Raw genomic sequence first — 23,461 nt, 5'->3', positions numbered from 1 at the left:
GGGCATATCGCCACCACCTCTCACCACACCTATAATTTTTTTCTTATGACATTGATGGAGTAAATATTATAATTATTATGGAATAATTTCACTGGAGTGAAATGAAATAAGTTTATTCTGCCTTTATGTGCTTTTTGGAGCTTAAGTTCTCACCATTCACTTTTCTAAAAATCTTTGTGTTCTGCAGTAGAATGTCATACATCATCTGGGATGTCATGAGAGAATGATCGAATTTAAATTTTTTGGTGACCTATATCTTAAAATACCATATAGTGCCCATTTCAAGTCATTGAGTTAATTGACATTAATGCACTTTGTTATACTGTATGTAAATGTATGCCCTTATTAAGGTAAAAAAAAACAATATCCAGAAAATCTATTCCAGGTGGAAAATGTCCATTTAGAAAAACGTTGTGGTGTGAAAACAAGGAGTCTAGAGTGCACAGGTGTGTGGGAGTGTGCGTGTTAATTTGTATGTTTCTCCCGTAGTGCAGCGTGTTTGGGGGTGAGGTGCCATTATGGGCCTCTGCGCTCTCCTCCAGCAGCAGCCCAGCCTTGTCTGTAAGTTTCTTTATCACCATGCACTGCATGGCTTGGCTGCTCGCTACTGGATTGGCCAGCTGGGACTAGTGTTGGCTCCCTGATTAGTCGTTGGCCGGGGGGGTGTGGGTCAATCCCCCTGCTAAACAAGCTGCTGAAATGTGTGTCTGTTTAACACGCTGTATGTGTAAATGTAGACCTAAAGTGCTTCGTGTGTGGTGAAGGATGGGTATAAATAAATTTTCCGTGTGATTCGATTCAGGGGGCTGTGATCGATATTATGTGCCTATTTTATACAATGAATTACATTTATTATCTCACAAATGCAGCCAAAATATAGCCCGACTATTTTATTGAGCTCTCTGAAAAGGGCACATCCACATTGGAACATCCATAACAAAATGAGGTACTTCAGTTTTTGAAATAATACAGAAAAATGTATAATATAAAAAATAAAGTCCATAAAGATCCACTTACATGTGATCATCAATCGTTTGATGACAACTCACAACTCAAGTCTTTCAATCCAAAATACATACATGCATACCCACAACAATATTAGTAAGGGTGTTGATGTGAAAATACCTGTAATTGATGTTGGTGCAGGGCAGTTGTTTTCTCTTTTCGTTGTCCGTTCTTTTCAGGATGTTGGGGCTGTCTAGACGTTTGACATGGTTGAAAAGAGCACAACGGTTGTTGCTTGCGTTGACTAATTTTCAATGATATCTTAAACTTTTAAAGGCAAACCCACCATGAGCTCCGAGGTTGTTCATCGACAGTATATGCATCCGTTGAAGCCATCATGCTGAACTTCACTGTTCGTGTTTAATAGTGGAATTCCAGATGAAATTTTACACTACCCTTGACAAGACCGTGAAATAAGCCCAGATGCGACCGCCCAATTCCATGATGCACAGTGAATGACACAATAGTCACTCTCAACCTACAGATTTTTTTGGTGTTTATCTGAAGATTTTGCAATAAACGTAAAAATATAGTTTCTAGAATTATAATAACCGAAAATCAATAGTTTTATATATTTCCATTAGCTTTATTCCGATTATGTCATTCACAGTGCTTCATGTGATTTGTAGTTCATGCCCTTATAAAAGACTAAGTACACAGTCTTGTACCTTTTGGCTTTTATCCAATTTTCAAATACCTTTTTGCCTCGAAACAAAGTTTGCAATGTTGTGATTTACCTCAGCGCTGGGGGGGTTTGGTTCCAAGGCTTGGAAATGTTTTATAAAGGATTTTATGAGAAGTCTACGAGAAAAATGAATGGGGAAAGTGCTTCCAGAACCCAGATGGCTGAAAGAGTGGGCGGGCGCTATTGCGCTCTATAACAGCACTTTAAAATAGAAAATTCTCATGGATGGTTAAAATGGGTCGCATGTGCCATGATATCAAGGGAAAACCTATTTAATCGGGCATGTGAGCTGCTCTGCGATATCCTCTCACCGGCACTCACATAAAACAGCGCAACTTCAGTCAGTCTGTGCACATCCATGTCCCATATGAGAAGCATATTTAGTGCTTATAAAGCCTCATATCATATATATCATAAGGTTGCTTAATCGACTGACAGATGTGGACGTGGCTGACATTAGTGTCAAATTAAAGGTGCATTTAAAAAAATTATACAATTATGTTTGAGTTGCATCGATGACATTGGATCATTGGTTATTTGATTGATGCATAGATCCAGATCGATTGAACTTTACACGTCTACTTGTTTTACTGACCTTAAATAGGCAGGCCAAGTTTCTGACATTTTGAAATCCAAGGATATCAGAACGACATGTTTTATGCAGCTTAGTAAAAAAATAAATATATTTTACTATGAAAACATTTACTTATAAAACTCATATCTCAAAAGATCAAGGACATATTTATTTAATCATATAACCCCTTTAACATAAAATTACCGGTTAGGTTGAACTGTTTTGAAATTAGAGGAACAGGCTAGTTAATTGACTGTGAGTGAATGTTTACAAAAGTCTTTCCCCCAGGACTTCAGATAATTAGACATTATTTGTGTGTTGTCCTGTGGATGTGTCTCTGAAAGAATTGGATTTATTTTGTTTGAATGTGTGGTAATAACTCTTTGGTATATTTGTGTCTGCAGCCACAGATGGAGTCAGAGACTGTGCATCTCTTCATTCCTGCTCTGGCAGTTGGTGCTATTATCGGCAAGCAGGGCCAGCACATCAAACAACTCAGCCGCTTTGCTGGAGCATCAATCAAAGTAATTAGTGGTTAATGTGATCTTCGTCCAACTTTTCACTATGCTGTACCTGTATTTAAGTCAAATTAATGCAGATGCAACTGCAAACCATTGGTTTAGCTGGTCATTTCAACTGAAAATACAATTTAAGATGTGGCATTCTCTTGATAGATTGCCCCAGCTGATGAAACTGACACAAAGCAAAGAATGGTCATTATTTCTGGACCACCAGAGGCACAGTTCAAGGTAAAACATGGAGAAAACATTAAGCCATTGACCTTATTCACAGTAGCACCATCTATGATTTACATTTATGCATTTGGCAGAGGCTTTTATCCCAAGCGACTTACAGTGCACTACATGAACAATCCCCCCGGAGCAACCTGGAGTTAAGTGCCTTGCTCAATGACATAATGGTGGTGTCTGTGGGGATCGAAATGGCAAACTTCTGCTTACCAGTTCTGTGCTTTAGCTCACTACGCCACCACCACTCCATTTGATGTGAATGAAAACAAGGCTATGATGGATAGACTTACCGTCTCTTCAATGACATGCACTGTATAAAGTCATTTTATTTCCCATTAAAAATCAAAGATGGCGCTTCTCTGAATAAGGTCTATTGTTCACAGCTATATATTTGTTTGTGAAACTGATACTTTAATTTTCTGGGCTGTGTTTCTCAGGCTCAGGGACGTATCTTTGGGAAGTTAAAAGAAGAGAACTTCTTTGGACCCAAGGAGGAGGTTAAATTAGAGGCTCACATTAAAGTGCCATCATTCGCCGCCGGTAGAGTCATTGGCAAGGGAGGCAAAACGGTAAACATGCACTGTACTATTCAGCTTTGGAAATGTGTCACAAAATTGCTGATAGACCGTTATATTGACTATGTTTACATGGACATCAGAAAACAGTGTTCCCATTTAAATTCACCGCATAAGCGGTGTACTCTTTATTCCCATATACAGATTCCATCTGATTCCATTCCTTTTTGCCAAATCCAGGCAGTAGCATCGCAATTTCGCGCTCTATTCTAAGAAGTCCTTGGAAGGCGCAAACCTAGTTGTCATGGCAACTGAATAAACAAAACCTCGCCTGGTCAATATTTACTCGACAAGTGCAAGTCAGACAGAAACTAAAAGAAGGAAAGACATTATATTTATTTTTGTTAAAATTTAACAAAAGTACATTTCAGTTTTGTGCGATCTACCAGCATTGCCTTTGCGATCGACTGGTAGATTGCGATCGACGTATTGGGCACCGCTGGTTTAGTGTATGCACTTTTCCCACTGCACTCCCAGAAATGTTGAATTCTTTCCCCTTTGTTGACTTGTTGTTTTGCGCCATCCTATGACGTTTGTTATTTGGTCTGTTCACTCACATTCATTCGCTCTACTCAAAAACCTGTTAGAATGCCACTTATGTGTATACATGGCCACATTCTCTGGAGAAACCATAGTCGGTTAAACTACTTTCTCTTAATCTCTAAAGTGGCATGAGGATATTGGCGTTATTTTTTTTACATGCAAAAACCCTGGAATAAACAATTTTCTTAAGTGGTCACTGTCTGTCTGACCACAAGTTGCAACTAGCTCTGTGCTAATACACAATGATATTTTTACAATATTGTGTCGATACTTTTCCTGTATTCTTGTATCAATATTTTTATTCATATAATTGTCATAATTATTCATAAATAGTTTTCATTTATCAATTAATGTCACAAAGTCCAGTAAACATAAAAAAAAGCTAAATCAATATTTGGTGTGACCAACTTTGCCTTTAAACAGCATCGATTCTCCTAGATACACCTGGATACAGTTTTTCTTGGTTGATAGCTGATAGGGTGTTCCTAGCTTCTTGGTGAATTTGCCACAGTTCTTCTATCTATTTCGGCTGTCTCAATTGCTTCTGTCTCTTGTAATCCCAGACTGACTCTGTTTAGAGCCATGCCATCTGTTGCAGGGCTCCCTGTTCTTCTATTATATTTGCAAAATAAATGTTTGGGGGTCTAAGATGTATATTTCTTATTGAGATAAATAACTATCTTAAGACAAATGTTTTTGTGAAGCATCTTATGTGCTTAAGACACTTGTGCAGTTCTGTACTTTTATACACTAATTTACTCTTCGGTTATTCAAAACCCACATGCTATTACTTTTTCTTGGAACATAATAATAGGTATTTTAAGCAGCTGTATTCCATAGAAAAACAGTTTATAGTGAGCAGGAGCTGTCGATAAATACTATAAAGCACTATTAAATGTATTAAGACATCACAACAGTCGTCCATATGACGTGCATTATATTCAAATCTTTCTGGGGCTTTGAAAACTACTTTTATGGTATTTAACTTTTTTGCTTTTCTTTGGACCTTGATACTAGTTCTAAATATGAAATGTTTTTTTATGGAAAAGAGCAGCGTTCAGGTTCTTGAAGAAAATATTAATATTGTACTCTACTGGGGGGGCACAATGAGGGACAACTTGATGGCAGAAAATTCTATGTATTGTCTGTTTGCTAGCCAGCTGACAGTCATGTCATTTTGTTTTTTTTTGTTATTAACAATTTGTATTGATTCCATTCACAAAATAAACCACAAAATACGGAATCAAATTATTTTATATATATATATACATACATACACAGGTCCTTCTCAACAAATTAGCATATTGTGATAAAGTTCATTATTTTCCATAATGTAATGATAAAAATTAAACTTTCATATATTTTAGATTCATTGCACACCAACTGAAATATTTCAGGTCTTTTATTGTTTTAATACTGATGATTTTGGCATACAGCTCATGAAAACCCAAAAATCTCAAAAAATTTGCATATTTCATCCGACCAATAAAATAAGTGTTTTTAATACAAAAAAAAGTCAACCTTCAAATAATTATGTTCAGTTATGCACTCAATACTTGGTCGGGAATCCTTTTGCAGAAATGACTGCTTCAATGCGGCGTGGCATGGAGGCAATCAGCCTGTGGCACTGCTGAGGTGTTATGGAGGCCCAGGATGCTTCGACAGCGGCCTTAAGCTCATCCAGAGTGTTGGGTCTTGCGTCTCTCAACTTTCTCTTCACAATATCCCACAGATTCTCTATGGGGTTCAGGTCAGGAGAGTTGGCAGGCCAATTGAGCACAGTAATACCATGGTGAGTAAACCATTTACCAGTGGTTTTGGCACTGTGAGCAGGTGCCAGGTCGTGCTGAAAAATTAAATCTTCATCTCCATAAAGCTTTTCAGCAGATGGAAGCAATAAGTGCTCCAAAATCTCCTGATAGCTAGCTGCATTGACCCTGCCCTTGATAAAACACAGTGGACCAACACCAGCAGCTGACATGGCACCCCAGACCATCACTGACTGTGGGTAATTGACACTGGACTTCAGGCATTTTGGCATTTCCTTCTCCCCAGTCTTACTCCAGACTCTGGCACCTTGATTTCCGAATGACATGCAAAATTTGCTTTCATCCGAAAAAAGTACTTTGGACCACTGAGCAACAGTCCAGTGCTGCTTCTCTGTAGCCCATTTCCTGCACACGCCTGTGCACGGTGGCTCTGGATGTTTCTACTCCAGACTCCACTGCTTCCGCAGGTCCCCCAAGGTCTGGAATCGGTCCTTCTCCACAATCTTCCTCAGGGTCCGGTCACCTCTTCTCGTTGTGCAGCGTTTTTGCCACACTTTTTCCTTCCCACAGACTTCCCACTGAGGTGCCTTGATACAGCACTCTGGGAACAGCCTATTTGTTCAGAAATTTCTTTCTGTGTCTTACCCTCTTGCTTGAGGGTGTCAATGATGGCCTTCTGGACAGCAGTCAGGTCGGCAGTCTTACCCATGATTGCGGTTTTGAGTAATGAAACAGGCTGGGAGTTTTTAAAAGCCTCAGGAATCTTTTGCAGGTGTTTAGAGTTAATTAGTTGATTCAGATGATTAGGTTAATAGCTCGTTTAGAGACCCTTTTCATGATATGCTAATTTTTTGAGATAGGAATTTTGGGTTTTCATGAGCTGTATGCCAAAATCATCAGTATTAAAACAATAAAAGACCTGAAATATTTCAGTTGGTGTGCAATGAATCTAAAATATATGAAAGTTTAATTTTTATCATTACATTATGGAAAATAATGAACTATCACAATATGCTAATTTTTTGAGAAGGACCTGTGTGTGTGTGTGTGTGTGTGTATATGTATATATATATATATATATATATATATTATACATACTCTAAATCATTAATTTGCGGGGAGTAATACACTGATGCTGCATGACCTTTTCCTAAAGCAGCAATCACCACTCCCAGAGTATCTACTGCTTTAGGGGGGTGTATGCTACTCCCAAAGATGGTACAGAGCAGGTGGTGCAGCTGTAAATACCTAAAGAACTGCGATCAAGGAATCCTAAAATGTTGAACCATATATTCAAATGATCTCATTCTCAACACTCCACTCTCATATAGCGCATTCAGTCATGTCATTTAACAGATACATCCTTGGCTGATACAGATGACTGATATTTTTATTTTTTTATCCTTTTAACCTGGAATTTCTAGCTACTCATTTGAAAAATGTATAATTTTAAATGATTGGAATTTGGACTTGCTGCAATTTAAGGTTTGGCAGATGTAACATGAATCAGAAATTACAGATGAATGTTGATTTTAAAGATAAATAAATGAAAAAACACTTGCATAAATTGTATGGTGCCAATTTCTGAGTGTTTATGGTAATCCTGATGACTCGCTCACAGTGAGAGAATAACTTCAAGCAGCTGTGATAATGCATTAAATCAGAATGAAGCGATTTAAACCGTATGTAAAGAACATTAAATCGACAAAACGCACGATGCGAACCCTAATCTCGGTATACATGTAATCTTTATGATAGCAGCCAGAATGTGTGCAGCAGTGGTTTGTGTGTATGCCATGTATGTGTTCTTATGCGCCTTTTATCAGACTTTGTTACAGTGCTCATATCTGACTGTTCCACTGTGAAACTTATATGTGAACACAACACCACACTTCCCGAATATATCGGCCAATAATATATCGGCTGATGACATATCATGCATCCCTAATACAGTTTTATAGCATCAATTTTCGAATTTATCCTCTGCATGCCATGTTCATAGGTGCTCTGTGTTCTCTTTAGGTTAATGAATTGCAGAACTTGACGAGTGCAGAGGTGGTTGTCCCACGGGACCAAACTCCTGATGAAAATGACCAAGTAGTAGTAAAGATCACTGGCCACTTCTATGCAAGCCAGGTGATTTGAGCATTTTACACACTATAACTGAATCACCTGTCTCATAGGTTTTGACATTTTGGTATTTGGCACTGGTTTATTAATTTTTACCATTTCTGTTTTTCATCTCTCAGCTGGCCCAGCGAAAGATCCAGGAGATTATCTCTCAGGTGAGGCGGCAACAGCAGCCCAAGGCCTCGGCCACAAGTCCACCGGTCGCCCGGAGGAAATAGAGCCACTGTGACTTCTCGGGAGACTAATGGGACACGGGACACGCCATCTCATGAGTCAGGGAATGTCCTTACAACCCCGCCCACATTTGCACCCATTCCTCTTGAAGTTTCAGTGAGATTGTGTACACCCGCACATTTATTTTCCCCCTATCATACAAAATATGAGAGTATAAAAAAAAAAAAAAGGAAATTTACCCCTCTTGTCGCTGCCTTGTTAAGGTAACTGCACAGTCCTACTTTGAAAGATGTTAACTTTTCGTTACTGGAGTTCGTTGAGAAATGCAGCATCGAGTTTACAGTGTAAACGGTGTTTCAAGCCTGTTCTTGTGTGCAAGGAATGGGTGATGTGGGGGTGGGGTTTAAGGTCTAAGGTCTTTGGGTTGAGGTGGGAGACTATTATTGTTGGAAGTACGGTGTCCTGGTATCCATAGTGGCATTTTATAAATTCTGATGCATTTTATAGATTAATAGAGAAATATACATTTATGAAATTATGGAAGGTGGAGCAACACTGCCACTTGTGACTGAGGGAAGTGTTGATTGGTTTTGGCCAGGAAACCAAGTTATTATGCATTTTTACCGATCTACCTCAGGCTAGAGTACCTCAGAAAAAAAAAAAGAAAATGATATATGAAAAAAATGTTTTTTTTTTTTTTTTTTTTTTATTATTTGCTTTGTGGTATTTTGTATACTTTATAAAGCTAATAGTTCTTGAACATTTTTATTTTTTTAAGAAAATGTGAAATTTATTCTGTAGTTAACAAATGAAGCCTGAACTCCTGAAGGCCTACAACGAGTAACTGTATATAAGTTTATGCGCCTTCAGTAAGAGTGGAGTTTGGGCTTCTATGTTATTGCTACAGATAGGAGAAAGAAAGGAAAAGCACCTCAGTGTTGCTGAGGAGCCGCCACCTTCTGAAATACCGTCAAAATAATGAGAACTATAATGCCAACTGTACATACTGCAGCAATGCCATTTAAAGACAAGCTAAGAAGCTAATAACTGTTTTGGCGGTAGCAAAGGTTCAATATGCATTTCATTACACTTCATTCTAGGGTTGGATGCAAGCAATAGAGGTCAGGGATAATCAAAATCCTGCTGTAAACCTCTTTGACACCCCCTCAGTGTGACTAGTTGTCTATCATAGAAAAAAAAAATAATGGCCTGCCCAATTGAGGTTTTTTTTTTTTTCTTTTCCCGCGGACAACTTTAAAAAAAAAAAAAAAAAAAAAGTTTTTCTCCTTTTGTCTAAATGTGCTCTCTTACGTCTTGGGACAGGCTTTTTGCCCTCCCATGCAGGGTTGCATCAAGCTGCGCTTTACTTGGCGCAGATATTCAGTGTTTAAAGTGATTGTTCACCCCCAAAAAAATAAAATTCTCATCATTTACTCACCCTCATGCTATCCCAGATGAGTAAATTATTTATTTTTTTTTGTTCTTCTGAACACAAACAACGATATATATAATTTTTTTTTTTGCTCCTCTAGTATCAGCTCTGTAGGTCCATTCGATGCAAGTGAATGGTGGTCAGAACTTTTGAAGGTTCAAAGAGCACAACGGTTGCATAAGTAATCCATATGACTAGTAGTTTAATAAGTGTGTGTGAGATACAGATCAATATTTAAGTCTTTTTTTTTTTTTTTTTTTTACTGTAAATCTTTACTTTCCCTTTTACATGATTTGTTTTTGGCGATTCACATTATTTGTGCATATAGCCACCACCTGGGCAGGGAGAATTTACAGTGAACAATGACTTAAATATTGATCAGTTTATCACCCACACCTATCATATGGCTTCTGAAGATATACATTTAACCACTGGAATATTATGGATTACATTTATGCTGCCTTTATGGGATTTTTGGCATTTCAAAGTTCTGGCCACCGTTCACTTGCATTGAATGGACCTATAGAGCTAAACAACCTTTATTTGTGTTCTGCAGAAGAAAGTCATATGCATATGTGATGGAATGAGGGAGAGTAAATGATGAGAATTTTCATTTTGGGGTGAAATCCCTTTAACGACGTCAGTCAATGCATGTAAGGGGTCAGGGAGTTGCACTGTGTTGATGCTTTTGCATAGATTACAATAGTAAAGGGTGTGTCTCTGGGCTAACAAGCAGTAACAAAGATGGACGCGCAAATGGTTTCATTTATATCTTCGTTTATCAAAGTAAAAAAGCAACAAAAAAAAATTAACTTTGCAAGAAATAAATAGAATAAAGAATCTGAGAAAACCAATATTCCTTTTGTTTTCATGCAGAATGTAAATATGATTTGATCGTGGTAAAAGAGTGCATCCATGCTTCCACACTAGTAAGAACATTGTCTACCTCAGTTGAGGAAAGGGTGGGTGGCGGGAAATCCTTCCGTCTCACCTTACGCCTCCAGCGCGCGCAGCGATACCTCAAGTCCCTCGCGAACATTTCCACACTGGGTATGCGCGTCGCGCCTGGCGCTGACTGGAGGGGCACAAGTGATCGTTTAACTTTTTTTCCACTTCTCTTACACCGTTTTTGATCTACCTCTTATTAGAAAAGTATTTAAATTAGAGGCATATTGCTATATGTTTGAATCTATAGGGTCATGTCCCACCTGCCTCTTTCCTCACAGAAAAATAAATATCATAAAAAGAAAATCATGAATGGCTAGATGAGTGAGAAATTTTCATTTTTGCCTGCAATTAATTCTCTGCTAACTGATTTGAAACCTCACCTTATTGCTTTTTTTCTCTCTGCTTCTTGGTTTGGTGGTGTGGCTTTCTTGTATTGGGCTTTATTTCATGCATAGGTATTGTATCAAAGGTCAAAATGTTTAATTTGGGATCTGATTAATAATGGCTAGAATTTTTTTTTTCAAGGGTCTGCTTAATTTCTTAAAATATGAACAATGAAGTATTTATTTTTTACCCTTTTCATGTCTTACGCTACAGTTTTTCAAATTTTTGACTGGTTTCTGATCCAATTTAATTTCTTGGCTGTGTTGTGTGGTGAGTCATGTTTTAGTGGGAATGTTATTTGGAATTCTGATATGTTCTGAAAAAGTGTTCCCGAATTCAGCATAAGCAACATCCCCTCCAACCGTGCTTGTACGCCCTCACACGCCTCCACTTGTCAAATGCCTCTGATACAAAGCAAATCATTAAAAGTCAAGTTAGCTCCTAGCAAGCATTGTTTGTGGTCTATTCATAGGGGCATGTTATGGTTTGTTTACAAATATTTACCTTTTTTTTTTTTCATCCACACTGTTCATAATGGTTGATTTTTAGCTTTTTAAATTTATTTGATTTTGTGACTCACACATTTGTGTGAAGTCCGTCACTAATCTCGGTTTAATGTTCATCTATGACCCTTATCTAATCTTGAAAACCCGTTTTTAAACGTTTGAGTATTGCGTTTAATTAAAGGGTTCACTCAAAAATGAAAATTATATTTACTTGACCTCGTGCCATCCCAGATGTGGCACTTTTTTTTCTTCTGCAGAACACAAATGTAGATTTTAAGAATATTTCAGTGCTGTAGGCCCATACAATGTAAGTGAATGGTGACAAACTTTGAATCTTCAAAAAGCACAAAGGCAGCATAAGCGATCATAAATCTCCAGTGGTTTAATCTCCAGTGGTTTAATCCATGTCTTCTGACGTGATCTAGTTGGCTTTGGGTGAGAACAAACCAAAATGTTGTTCCTTTTCACTGTAAACCTTGACATCAGCAGTGTCCTTGCTGATCATGATTTCAAGCTCATTTACATTTCCTAACGCTCTGCGCAAAGCACTAGGAAGTTTAATAGAGCTAGAAATCATGATCGGGCCTAGAGACAGCAATGGCAAGATGTGTAGTGAAAAAGGAGATATATTTTGGTATGTTGTCACCCAAAACCGATTGGATCACTTCTGAACACCTGGATTAAAAGGCCAGTTTTATGGCCTTATGGAGTTTTATGGATTTTATGCTGCCTTTGTGCGCTTTGGTGCTTCAAAGTTTTGAACCCCATTCACTTGCATTGTATAGCTGAGATATTCTTCTAAAAAATCTTTGTGTGTGTTCTGTAGAAGAAATAATGTCATACTCATCTGGGATAGCATGAGGGTGAGTAAATGAGAGAATTTTCATTTGCACTATCCCTTTAACCTTGTGTTCCTAATTTTAGAAATTTTATAATTTATCAAATATGGCAGATAATTACTGTAGAAGTAAACCAATAACAGATTGTTGTTTAGAAGTTTATTAAAATGTTTGAGTATGTCCTGCACTCACAGAAGTTGCATTTTATAATTAGTGTATATATATATATATATATATATATATATAGCTTAAAAATTTTTTAACTCAAGTGCTGTCAAAATTGTTTATAATTATCAATACCAATGCATAGCTATATGCAACATAGCAATAATATACATTTTCCAGCCTAGTACATTTTTGAAAATCCTGCTAGTAAAGTGATTTCTTATAAAAACAAGCCCTGAATTACCATCAACTAAAAGAAACTGGTCCTTATCCACAAGTGCCCCCATTCAGTCCTCAAACATAACTTTTTCTAGAAGGGAAATTCTCATAGCATTACCTAACATGACAATTCCCATGAATACTATAACTTTCTTTGTCCTGTCTCCCACATTAATTATCACATCAAATCACAGTTACTAAAATGCTCTGATTACTTTGAAATTGTTATTTTAGCTAAATGGAGAATATGCCAGTGTAATCTCGTTTAAAACCATTTTACCTTATGAGATCACTCAAGTCTTTCATAAATAGACTGCAGCTTAGCTGATACATCACATAAATAGCAACTGTATAGACTGGTTGCTACAACACCTCAGATTAGTCTATAATGGCCTCTGTCAATAAACGGCTTCTCTCCTCATTGGCTGGGAACAGTGCTGCTCTTAGTTTGCTTAAACTTCCAACCCCAGCATTTCTCTCAGCATCAAGCATAAAGCATCTCACGGGACGATACACCTTATGTCGCCTGGAAGACAAAGGAAAAGAGGAATTAAAGAGACAAAAGGTAAAAGAAAATGTTTTGAACACATTGTATAATGTTCTGCAATGCAAACTGTTTTTAAAATACCAATTTGGCTTGTGGTACTCACTTGTACACCATGAAGGCAATGAAAGCAAAGATTGAAATGAGCACAGCACTGGAGGATAGAACTACCTTGGCTACGTGGGAGGATTTAGGTGTGTCTGACAGAGAAAGTAGTAGAAATTGTATTATTATTCTTAAACCATAATTAACAATATTATCCTTATTATTCTGTGCTTTGACTAGTATTTTCTTCGACTTAGAATATACTACTACCAACAAAACTGTTTTTACTCTTGTTTGGGCTGTCCTCAATTGTTACAGATGTGGTTGTGGCTAGAGCCAAGCCGCCGGGCACTCCCAGTGTGATGTTGATGCAGTAGGTGCCTGGCGTTTGGAAGCTGCGTTTCAAACCGATCTTGCAACCTTTGCCTATAGGGGCCACATCTTCACAGATTATGTTCTGGATCTCCTGACAGGTGGAATCGGACACTATAGTACAGGCCATTGAAGGAACACTGAGGAAGAGAGGGAACAAACTTATTTCACATTGTCATTATGGGGTATTGTTTGTAGAATTGAGGAAAATAATGAATTTGATCCATTTTGGAATAAGGCTGTAACATAACAAAATGTGGAAAAAGTGAAGCACTGTGAAGACTTTACTGTACATCATGCATGGGAGCAATACAGAGGTCAGCTGTGCTGTAAGATTTAATGTTTTTGACATGCCGTATGACAGCGACATTCTATGAAATAATGTCTTTGCTGAAGGGGATCACAAAGTTCAATTCAAATCAGAATAATCTTTTAGTGGTAGTTTTGTAGAAGTTAGTATAGTTTTGTCACCTGCATGTGCTTAGTTAAAATTTTCATTCTGTTGTTTGTCATTTTTGTGTAACTTTCACTGAAAAACAATTACTTCTAAGACAAAGTTTTTCTAAGTAAACCATAATGGTTTAAAGTCAAGTAAAATCTACTTAACTGCATGATATCTTGATTAAAGTGAATTATTAAACTTTTAAACTTACAAAAATGATATAATGTGCATGTTACTTGAATAAAATGTAATTAAACATTATTAGAATACTTGGTACGCGATGACTGTGACAATCAACAGATATATTTTTTTGATTATGAATGATTATTTTGGGTAATTTTAAGTAGAAATGAACTTCAGACTGCACAAAACAAGTTACTAAACGTAACCGAATTAACAAAGCAGTTGAAATAAACTTGCAAACCGTAAAACCATGCAAACTCCTTAATTATATAAGCCCAGTGCATGCTGGGAACACCAGTTTTGAAAAGTTAAGTAAAATTGACTTTTTATTTACCAGTGAAATTTACTAAAATGATCAAATACGACAAGGTTTTCTACTTTAGGACGGATACATGAGGATGCATTGTAAAGATAACAATCATAAATAATATTTATTAATATGCTAGAGAATTTAAACGAACTTATTAAATGTAGAAGTACTGTAAATATTTTCTCCTATTTCACCACAAAATATATATTTTTCAGTGTTCCATTATTTCCATTTATAGTCTACAAATTTCCTTTCTCTAATGAAGTAAAACTGCTTTGTATCAGTACAGTATTCTGTTAATGTAAACATCCAATCAAAACTCTGCAGCAGTTATGGAGTTGTTTCACACACATACAGTTTGTCTATCTCAACTACTTTCTACATTTACAATTCACTCTACCACATTCTGTCTTTTTCATTTTGTAAAATGTATGTGGTTTTTCATGAAAGTAGCCAGTTTACCTGCCCAAGCATGTCACAACAAAGTTCACAGATGTGTTGGACACTTTAGCTGCTGACACCTTTAAAATCTGATTGGGTGGCGGATTGTACAGAGTTGGAGGAGGTTCTGTAGAAATACACACAATATATTTTTTTTTACGTAAAAAAAAAAATATATATATATATTATTTATTTATTTTTTAACACTAATTTGATAAAAAAAATAATAAATAAATTGTATAGCAGAAAGACTGAAAAAAAAGGAAAGTAACTTTTTAATTAAGACCTTTTAACTGAGTCTTAAACATTACCAATGATGATGATCTCGTTTTCAAAGGAGCCATACATGTAGCGGAAACAGTCTGAGTCCTTGAAGTGTCTGTGTTTGATCATGGGTGGTGAGGTGGGCTGGTCAAAGGCTGAGCTGGTCTCAGGTATGGGAGTTGCTGTATTGTTAGAGGTCACCTCAGCATCTGTTTGGAATGGTTCTGTTGTTGGGACAGCACTTGTGGGAACATGGGGGGTGGTAGTTAGCGAAGGATTGGTGATGACCTTAGCTGGAGTAGGGGTTAAAAGTTTGTCAGAAAAAACATTTGCTTTTGTTCATATGACATTTTAGTTTTTTGTAGGCATTTACTGATATTTCAAACACAAAACACTAATCCATATGATCTACTAGCTTTTTACAATTTGTTGTGGTGAAAATACTGTCAGTCTGAAAGATTGTTCCTGAAATTATGCTAATATACACAATGTTGTCTCACCCTTGGTGGTCTCCATTTGGCTAGTAATAACCTGGGTTACAGGTGGTAGTGTAGGTATTGCTGTTGATGAAAAGCAATCATATGTTCTGGGTAAAATGTCTCTCTTGCATGGCCTTTAACAATTTCAGAACCTGCGTTCATTCCAATGGACATCAATTTTCTCTTGTGTTAAAAAAAAAAGGTAATATATAAAGGTATATAATTTTATATATAAAGTTTTTCCCCCCCAAATAACAAAGTAGTATTAGATTAGATGCTGCTAAATCAAACTATGAGTTTCATATCACACATTGAGTGTTTACATACAGTACACACCAATATGCAGATAAGATGGCTACCAAAGAATTGGCTTATTAATACTCATTGAGTGCGTTTACGAGAGACTTGAAACCATCAGACTATTTTCTGGTTTTGACAAAAGATAAATTAGCACACATTGGATAAGCTGGTAGAATGCTGGTAAATGTGTTCACATGCAGCACAAAATCGGGGTAATGTGTGAAAATCTGTGTCGATGGATTTATGCTAAACTGTTTATGACCTTACCCCAAAACAGGAAACCCATTTAAGGCATTTACATGACCATATACTTTGTCAGCTTATTAAAAAGGGATAGTTCACCCAAAATTTGTAATTCTCATAATATACTTACCCCTATGCCATCATAGATATGTATGACTTTCTTTCTTCTGCTAAACGCAACGATTTTAATAAGAATATTTCAGATCTGTACGTTCTCAAGGCAAGCGTATGGTGTCCAGAAATAACAAAGTATAAAGGTAATCCAAAAGATTCCAGTCGTTTAATGTGTCTTCAGAAGCAATATGGTAGGTGTGGGTCAGAAACAGATCGATATTTAATTTGTTTTTTTACCATAAATCTCCACTTTCACTTTTACATTTTCACATTTTGAGATTTATAGTAAAAAAAGACTTAAATACTGATCTGTTTCTCATGCATAATTATCATATCGCTCCAGAAGACATACTATATTATAACACTGGAGTCTTATGGATTACTTTTGTGGCCTTTTATCTACTTTTTGGAGCTTGAAAGGTCTGGTCACTATTTGCTTTTGTATTGTATGAACCTACAGAGCTGAGATATTCTTAAAAAAATCTTCATTTGTGTTCAGCAGAAGTCAGTCAGTCATACACATCTGGGATGACATGAGGGTGAGAATTATTTTCAGTTTGGGTGAACTAAGCATAATTGGTGTAAGATTGTGCATGTAAACATGCTAAAAAAAAAAATCATTTGAAATAAAGCATGCAATAAACCATCATATTTTAGAAAAATGAAAATATTTGATTTATCATTTATAGCTGCCTTAAGATAAGAAATAATGCATGGTCATATTTGTGCCCACTATACAAGAGACTGACTAGAACAACTCCAGATGAAGCATTTCAATGGATCATTATTATAATGTGCCTGTTAAGTGTAAATATGTGTTTGAGTTTACCTGTGGTATGAACCTGTGTTAAGTACTTTGGTGTAGGAGTTGGTGGGGGGCAGGGAATGCGGAATGCTGCCTCTACCAGGAGCTTGACAGAAACTTTTCCAAGTGTGTTGTATGCATGGGTCGCCACATTGCTGTGGGTGACCAAGTGGTTGCCATCCCGAAAGTCCCAAATAAAGTCTACCGCATCAGCTGTCTTTAGGTAGTTACTGGGATCATGGAGATGTACTTTGAATATTACATCAGACCCTCTGACAAAGACATTTTTGTCAGTTATGTTGGCTGCTTCCTTCTGGGAAATGTTCACAGAGAGCGGAATCTTATCTGTAACAAAACAAAAAGAAAATGAAAGAAACATAATAAATCATGAACATCGTGGTGCAGTTATGATCCTGTAAATAAAAAGGTTCTCTCACTTTTTGACTATGTAAGAGAAAATAATGATCAGACCTGTTATGAAGAACACAGTACTGTCTGCAGAAAGTGGGCTGTACTTTCTGCGCTCGCGTTTACGGTACACCATCACCTCCATCACACCAGCTCCAAACGTCATGTTGGTGGTGTTCAGAGTGAGATGGGACGAGGAGCCATCACATGTCTCAAAATACTGGCCTATAAATAAAAGCACAGGATGATTGATGTGGTTATATTATGAAGTGAACTTAAAATATTGAAATCATTTGGTGGTCAAATCAGTGACTCAATGGATGAACATGGGGAAAGTGAAAGTAATATGTTCTTACCCATGGTGTGCCACACATAGACATACCCTCTACGTTTCCAGTCACTGGTCTGGGGAAAAGGCTTTCCATCAGGGAAAACGTTGCACATTTTTAGATTTGTACACTTGCCAAAGCCATAGTCATCCAACCAAGATGTCCAGTTAAGCGCATACTCTGAATGCACCTGTCCATTGGCTGACGAAAGGAAAAACAAGCTTTTCTTCACAATTCTTTGGGAGTTCACATGAATTCAGATTATACCAGTGCCAGATGCTTTTTTTACTTCATAGAAATACAGGTAATTTTAGATACAATTATCAGATGGAGCAGAACTAAATGAAACACCTAAAATGTATGCACTTAAAATAATGTGTGTATTATTAGAAATTAGTGAGAAAAGAAAAAAAAATATATTCTGACTTTGAATTACAGTTGCCCCCAAAAAGCTACTAAGCTGTTTAAAGACTGTTTTGGGGTTCAATACAAGTTAAGCTCAATCAACAGCATTTGTGATATTATATTGATTTACCACAAAACATTATTTAGACTCGTTCCTCTTTTAAAAAAAAGCAAAAATCGATGTTACAGTGAGGCACTAATAATGGAAGTGAATGGGGCCAATTATTAAAGGGTTTAAAGGCAGAAATGTGAAGCTTATAATTTCATACAGGCACTTGTATTAATTCTTCTGTTAAAACAAAAAATTCTTAGAGATTTGTAAAGTTGTATAAATCATCATATTTACAGCCATATTAGGGTTTGCGCCTTAATGTTATGGCAACGGAATTGCAAAATTGGATATAACTTCACACAGAAAAGTAATTTCATCACACTAAAATCATGGCTATTCTTTTGAAAAAGAGTATTTCAACATTTATGGATTGGCCCCATTCCCTTCCATTGTAAGTGTTGTATTGTAAATAATTAGGTGTTTAATAAAGAAAAAAAAAATGATATACAGTATAGGGTACAAGGCACACCTTAATAACAATTTGCAATTAAAAATTGTTCACAAAAGTGTATCACAATTAAAAAAATATTTATTTTCATTGAATATTGTTGAAGGAACATTATTTGTGTGAAATATAATTAATAACGAAAGGTTGATTCACTTATTTCTGAGAGAGCAAGATGCTTTTTGAGTAACAAATGAAGATAATTTAAAATAACCACTTCTGAAAAGGGTTAACATTTTCTATTCATTTTGATCAAATTTGGCATTTCATAACATCTCAAGTATTCTATAAACAAATTAATATCTATTGTGATTAGATCAGTCAATGTGAGCCCACTTTGAACCTTCTTCATAAACCCATTCACCCCACTTAAGAAAAACAATGTGTTTTATGAGGGTCTTTTGCCCCTGCAACAGGGTTTGTTTTTTGTTGTTTTTACCCCAAATACTATCTATCCTATAACGTATTGGACAGTTATTCATTTTTTATTTAATCACCTGAAACTGACAAATAAGTATTTCGTCTAAAAAATACATGTGATCATTTCAGAGATTCTCATTAGATACATTTGTATAATTTTAAAAATAAAATTTACCTCAAACTCATCTTGGATCAGTAATATTCTGCAGTGTATTGTGACAAACAGGTGTTTAGGAAAGTTCTGTGGTAGTTTTTGTTGCCGTTTAATGTTTTGGGAGAAAAATTTAATAAAATCAAAAGTGCATTTTTCCCTTTGTACCCAACTGTTCAAAAGGAAAACAAACTATTTGGACAGAAAGTTAATGCAATGAATTAGGCATATGTGAATTTCGTGAAATTCATTCATGTGTGTGCACTGTATGTGTCCAAATATTTTTTAAGGGCTGAGTTAAAAATTATGAAACGTAAGTTGACACTGACAGAACCAAATAATATTTCATTCACTTTCAACTTGTTGGCAGAGCCTATAGTCAAATCATGCATTTCATTAAATCCAAACGTTCTTCTTGTTATTTTACATTTTTGAAAGATCATAGTAGGGGTATGCGAGAAGCACCTGAGGCCTCCATCATACCGTCATCACAGTGCTCGTCATACACCAGGTTGCCATTGGCATCCAATTTCTGGCATGGCGGGAACTCCAGTGCTGCAGTGAATGAGATGCTCGAGCCGTTCATTGCAGGACTGTCGCTCGTGAGGCGCACCCTCGGAGGGTTATCTGTGAGGAGTTCAAGAGAGGAAATTGCATTTGTTGTGGCCAAAATAAGGTTGATGTTATAACATAGCTACTAACATTTTACAAGACTCTTACCATGTCTGTGCGTCAGCTCTTGTTTGAAGGGAGGATATAGATTTTCGTTCCAAGGGTTAGTGTCCGGGTGCCACCCAGGGATTGGGAATGGAAATGGGAACTTGTGTTTGTGAGGAAACATGTCACCATAAGCTGCATGCATAACAGCACAAACAGAAGCTTATAGTTAAGGTCAACGAATCTTTCTTTCTTTATTCACTTGCAATGTTTAAACTCTCATTAGTTGCACCCGAAATGCACCAAATCTCATCAAATGCATCCATTCGATAGCCTATGTCGGACTTCCAACTATTCGCTTTTTAAGTGGGAACGTCAAAGTACCAGTGTGAAATGCTCGAAGAAGCGACAGCTAAAATGGTCAAAGTTTGAGTGAGATTTAATACATTTGAAGTAAGGCATATTCATTCTTTATAAAACTTGATAAAGTTTGTATAGCAGTGCAAGGGGCCGAACGCGTCCTGCGCTAAAAAGAGAAGACGCAAGGTGACGCAAACATGCCATGCGTTCGGTGTGAACAGCCCGTAAAACTAACACCTGACATTTCGATTACTCAGTCACTTTTCGTCACTAAATACACCGTGTAGCCTGTAAAACTGGGATGGAAAAATAATTTAATTAATTAATCATTTGAAATCAATTTAGTCAGATCCAGAAATTATGCGTTTAGTTTCATCTCAACATTTTTATTTTATTTATTTATTTTGCAGTATAGGCTCTATCTGCTTTGTAATGATGGACGCTTCTTACGAGCTCGATAATAATAATAATAATAAAAAATATATAAAAAAATATTAAAAATAGTAAAGTACATAGACTTAAACGAAAACTGCTAAGTGAAAGCATTTTCACAAGACTAAGGCTACACTGGCACACATGGAACGCATTTAATTAGATTCATGAGACCAGGAAACCAAGTGTTCCAACACAATTTGAGACAAGTTATTTTCAAACTTTATTTACATTTTCTGTTTTTAAACATGACCCCCCATTCATAACGTTAGGCTATTTACATTAGGTTATTTTATTTAATCTTTGTTATTATTTGTTTTATTAGACTGTAGCTGGGAATTTAGGAATGCATCTTAATATTACAGACTATACATTTTTTTCTAATTTTACAGATTTATATCTAAGATCCTGCATGTTGTCATTCTGATCAGTGAATCAACCGTGCAACTTAAAAACTTCATCTAGATATATGAAATGTATAGGCTATATATGTCTAAAAACTATTAGAATGATAAGGTCTTCAAATGATTCTGAACAATTGCATTAAAAAAATCTAGTCTATTTATTTTTAGCTCATCATTTCGTTCTCAGGTTTGTACTTACTTTTTTTGCTGCACGTTATAGGAACGAATAATGCCCAGGCCAGCACAAATACAATGTCCAAATGCACCATGTTGACTTTTCGGGAGAGAATACAAATATAACGTTCCCCAACGACGCTCCAGCTGCTCGCAGACCTCTTCAGCTGTATTCTGCTCACTCAACACTCACCTTTCCCCTCTGTCGCTCGAGCTCTAATTGAATAGAGCAATCATGTGATGTTTCTGTAACGAGAAGCATCTGATTCTTAATTCCATGAGGCGCGCGGAAAGCGATAAGGGCTCGCGTGTCTCATGTGGACACACTCGCCTGTTGCTTTCTCTCACAAAACATATTTCGAAACATTGTGTTACTTCCCTCTTAAGTTGTAGTATTTAGATCCAATATTTATATCTTCTCCAAGACACAGGGATATATGTTGTTGTCCATTCAATATCCCTGAGACATCCAGTCACTTTGGAGAAAAGTTAATTTCTGTGGATAGCCTTACGATATAGAGCTCTAAATCTCAAACGAAAGTATGTGGTACGAAGTAAAATGGCTAAAGAAATGTTTAACTTTGTGGGGGTTTCAGATTCGTTGTTCGCGATGGTCTATAACAGTGACCATTTTGCTTGTTTTGAATAACCAAACATTTAGGCTGCTTTAACAATCAATCTGATCTACCCATTGTAGCCTATGTGAACTTGATAGAAGTTATGGATCTATTTCAGATGTTTTGGTTGATGAGAACGAATCTGTAACGATTAAAAAAAAAAAAAAAAAGAGTTCTGTTTCACAGAATAGGCCTACCATTGAAAATGGCACAACTTAATGTAACAATATGCTACTTCCTGTTTATCTAAAATACGCACATTTAAACGAATTTTAATTTGCGTAATATTAATCCCAATTATGTCTGGACGCAAACGCAACAAGGCGAAAGACTTCTCAAATAAACTGCCCAAATTTACATACAAAAAATAATAATAACTGAAAATTGAAAATGTCACAAGATGTTCGACACATGCGCAGTGATTTGTACATCCGCGCGATATCAGGAGACAAAGCCGTTGGGAAACAGGCTGGAGGTCAAATGGACGAACGATGTGTGGAAAAGTGGGCTAGACTGGAAAATGTCAGTTAAAATTCAGGAAATACCCTAGCATTAGAAAGAGTTGGCATCAAGGATCAACGACGTTCAAAACAAGAATAATTAATATATTAATGCCATTATTCATCACTGTATTATCATGGACAAAGTTTTGTTCCAGATGAAGGAAACTGGCATGTCATCACATGCTTTGGCGCGTCTCCCACGAGCTGATTTAATTTCCTCAGTAAATTTAATCCTCACAGTTTTCTTTTTTCTTTTAATCACAATGGCGTGACATTGGAATGACAACTCCTGTCCTGTCCTATTTAGTGACACTGGGGAAAACACAAGAAACATTTTAGAATAAAGAAAATAACGGCTGGAAAGTATAGCCTACGTGGTGATTTTTATACACGGTAATATAATAGAGTCTGCCTGTAATAGACTCTGTAGGCTATTTTTAATTGTTGTCCTCTCTACAGGTGAAATCACAGCGATTTGTCTTTTGGCCCGCAGGGGTCCTGCACCAATAATTATTCGGGTCCAGTAGCCTAATGAAAACGTGATTGTAGTGTTGTGTAACCTATTTGAATGAAATTGAGCGATATAGGATTAGATAACTTAAATGTTTATAAGATTTAATTTATTGAGCCTTATTTCACATACAAAATTTGGATGTTGTAGCCTGAATATTTGTAAATGGATAGAATTTGATATAGTATCATAACACATATTTTTACCCAGGGCTTTTGTGTGTGTGTGTGTGTGTGTGTGTGTGTGTGTGTGTGTGTGTGTTTGAAGCCGATTCACAACTAGTCTGGGCCGGGT

General features: G+C 36.5%; 2 protein-coding genes across 6 annotated transcripts in view; one reads left to right on the top strand and one right to left on the bottom strand.

Annotated features, from left to right (window-relative positions):
- Positions 1-11,412, top strand: part of LOC127619598 (insulin-like growth factor 2 mRNA-binding protein 3) — a 30,096-nt gene extending 18,684 nt beyond the window's left edge. For 2 of the 3 annotated variants that reach the window (XM_052092491.1, XM_052092489.1), the window contains 6 exons: positions 490-561; positions 2,669-2,788; positions 2,939-3,013; positions 3,451-3,582; positions 7,923-8,036; positions 8,150-11,412. In XM_052092491.1, coding sequence (XP_051948451.1) covers positions 490-561; positions 2,669-2,788; positions 2,939-3,013; positions 3,451-3,582; positions 7,923-8,036; positions 8,150-8,248 — 612 coding nt within the window. In that variant the 3' untranslated portion in view covers positions 8,249-11,412. The remainder of the gene's footprint in view (positions 1-489; positions 562-2,668; positions 2,789-2,938; positions 3,014-3,450; positions 3,583-7,922; positions 8,037-8,149) is intronic. The other variant, XM_052092490.1, reaches the window with a different exon arrangement.
- On the bottom strand, positions 9,878-21,735 carry LOC127619597 (protein QNR-71-like). Of its 3 annotated transcripts, none has more exons than XM_052092486.1 (12): positions 21,562-21,735; positions 20,230-20,361; positions 19,975-20,136; positions 18,004-18,177; positions 17,711-17,872; positions 17,264-17,584; positions 15,799-15,858; positions 15,346-15,591; positions 15,056-15,161; positions 13,575-13,798; positions 13,348-13,441; positions 9,878-13,223 (listed from the first exon to the last, which is right to left on the bottom strand). In XM_052092486.1, the coding sequence occupies exons 1-12, from the start codon at positions 21,629-21,631 to the stop codon at positions 13,076-13,078; spliced, it is 1,899 nt and encodes a 632-aa protein (XP_051948446.1). In that variant the 5' UTR covers positions 21,632-21,735; the 3' UTR covers positions 9,878-13,075. The 3 variants fall into 3 exon arrangements, with proteins under 3 accessions (XP_051948446.1, XP_051948447.1, XP_051948448.1); XM_052092487.1 differs by having other exon boundaries at positions 19,993-20,136; XM_052092488.1 differs by lacking the exon at positions 15,799-15,858.
- Between the last annotated feature and the right edge of the window lie 1,726 nt (positions 21,736-23,461).

The sequence above is a fragment of the Xyrauchen texanus genome, chromosome 26 (genome assembly GCF_025860055.1).
Source record: "Xyrauchen texanus isolate HMW12.3.18 chromosome 26, RBS_HiC_50CHRs, whole genome shotgun sequence".
NCBI classification, from domain to species: Eukaryota; Metazoa; Chordata; class Actinopteri; order Cypriniformes; family Catostomidae; genus Xyrauchen; species Xyrauchen texanus.
The sequence above is the reverse complement of the archived record's forward strand: the minus strand, read 5'-3'. Positions and strand labels throughout refer to the sequence as shown.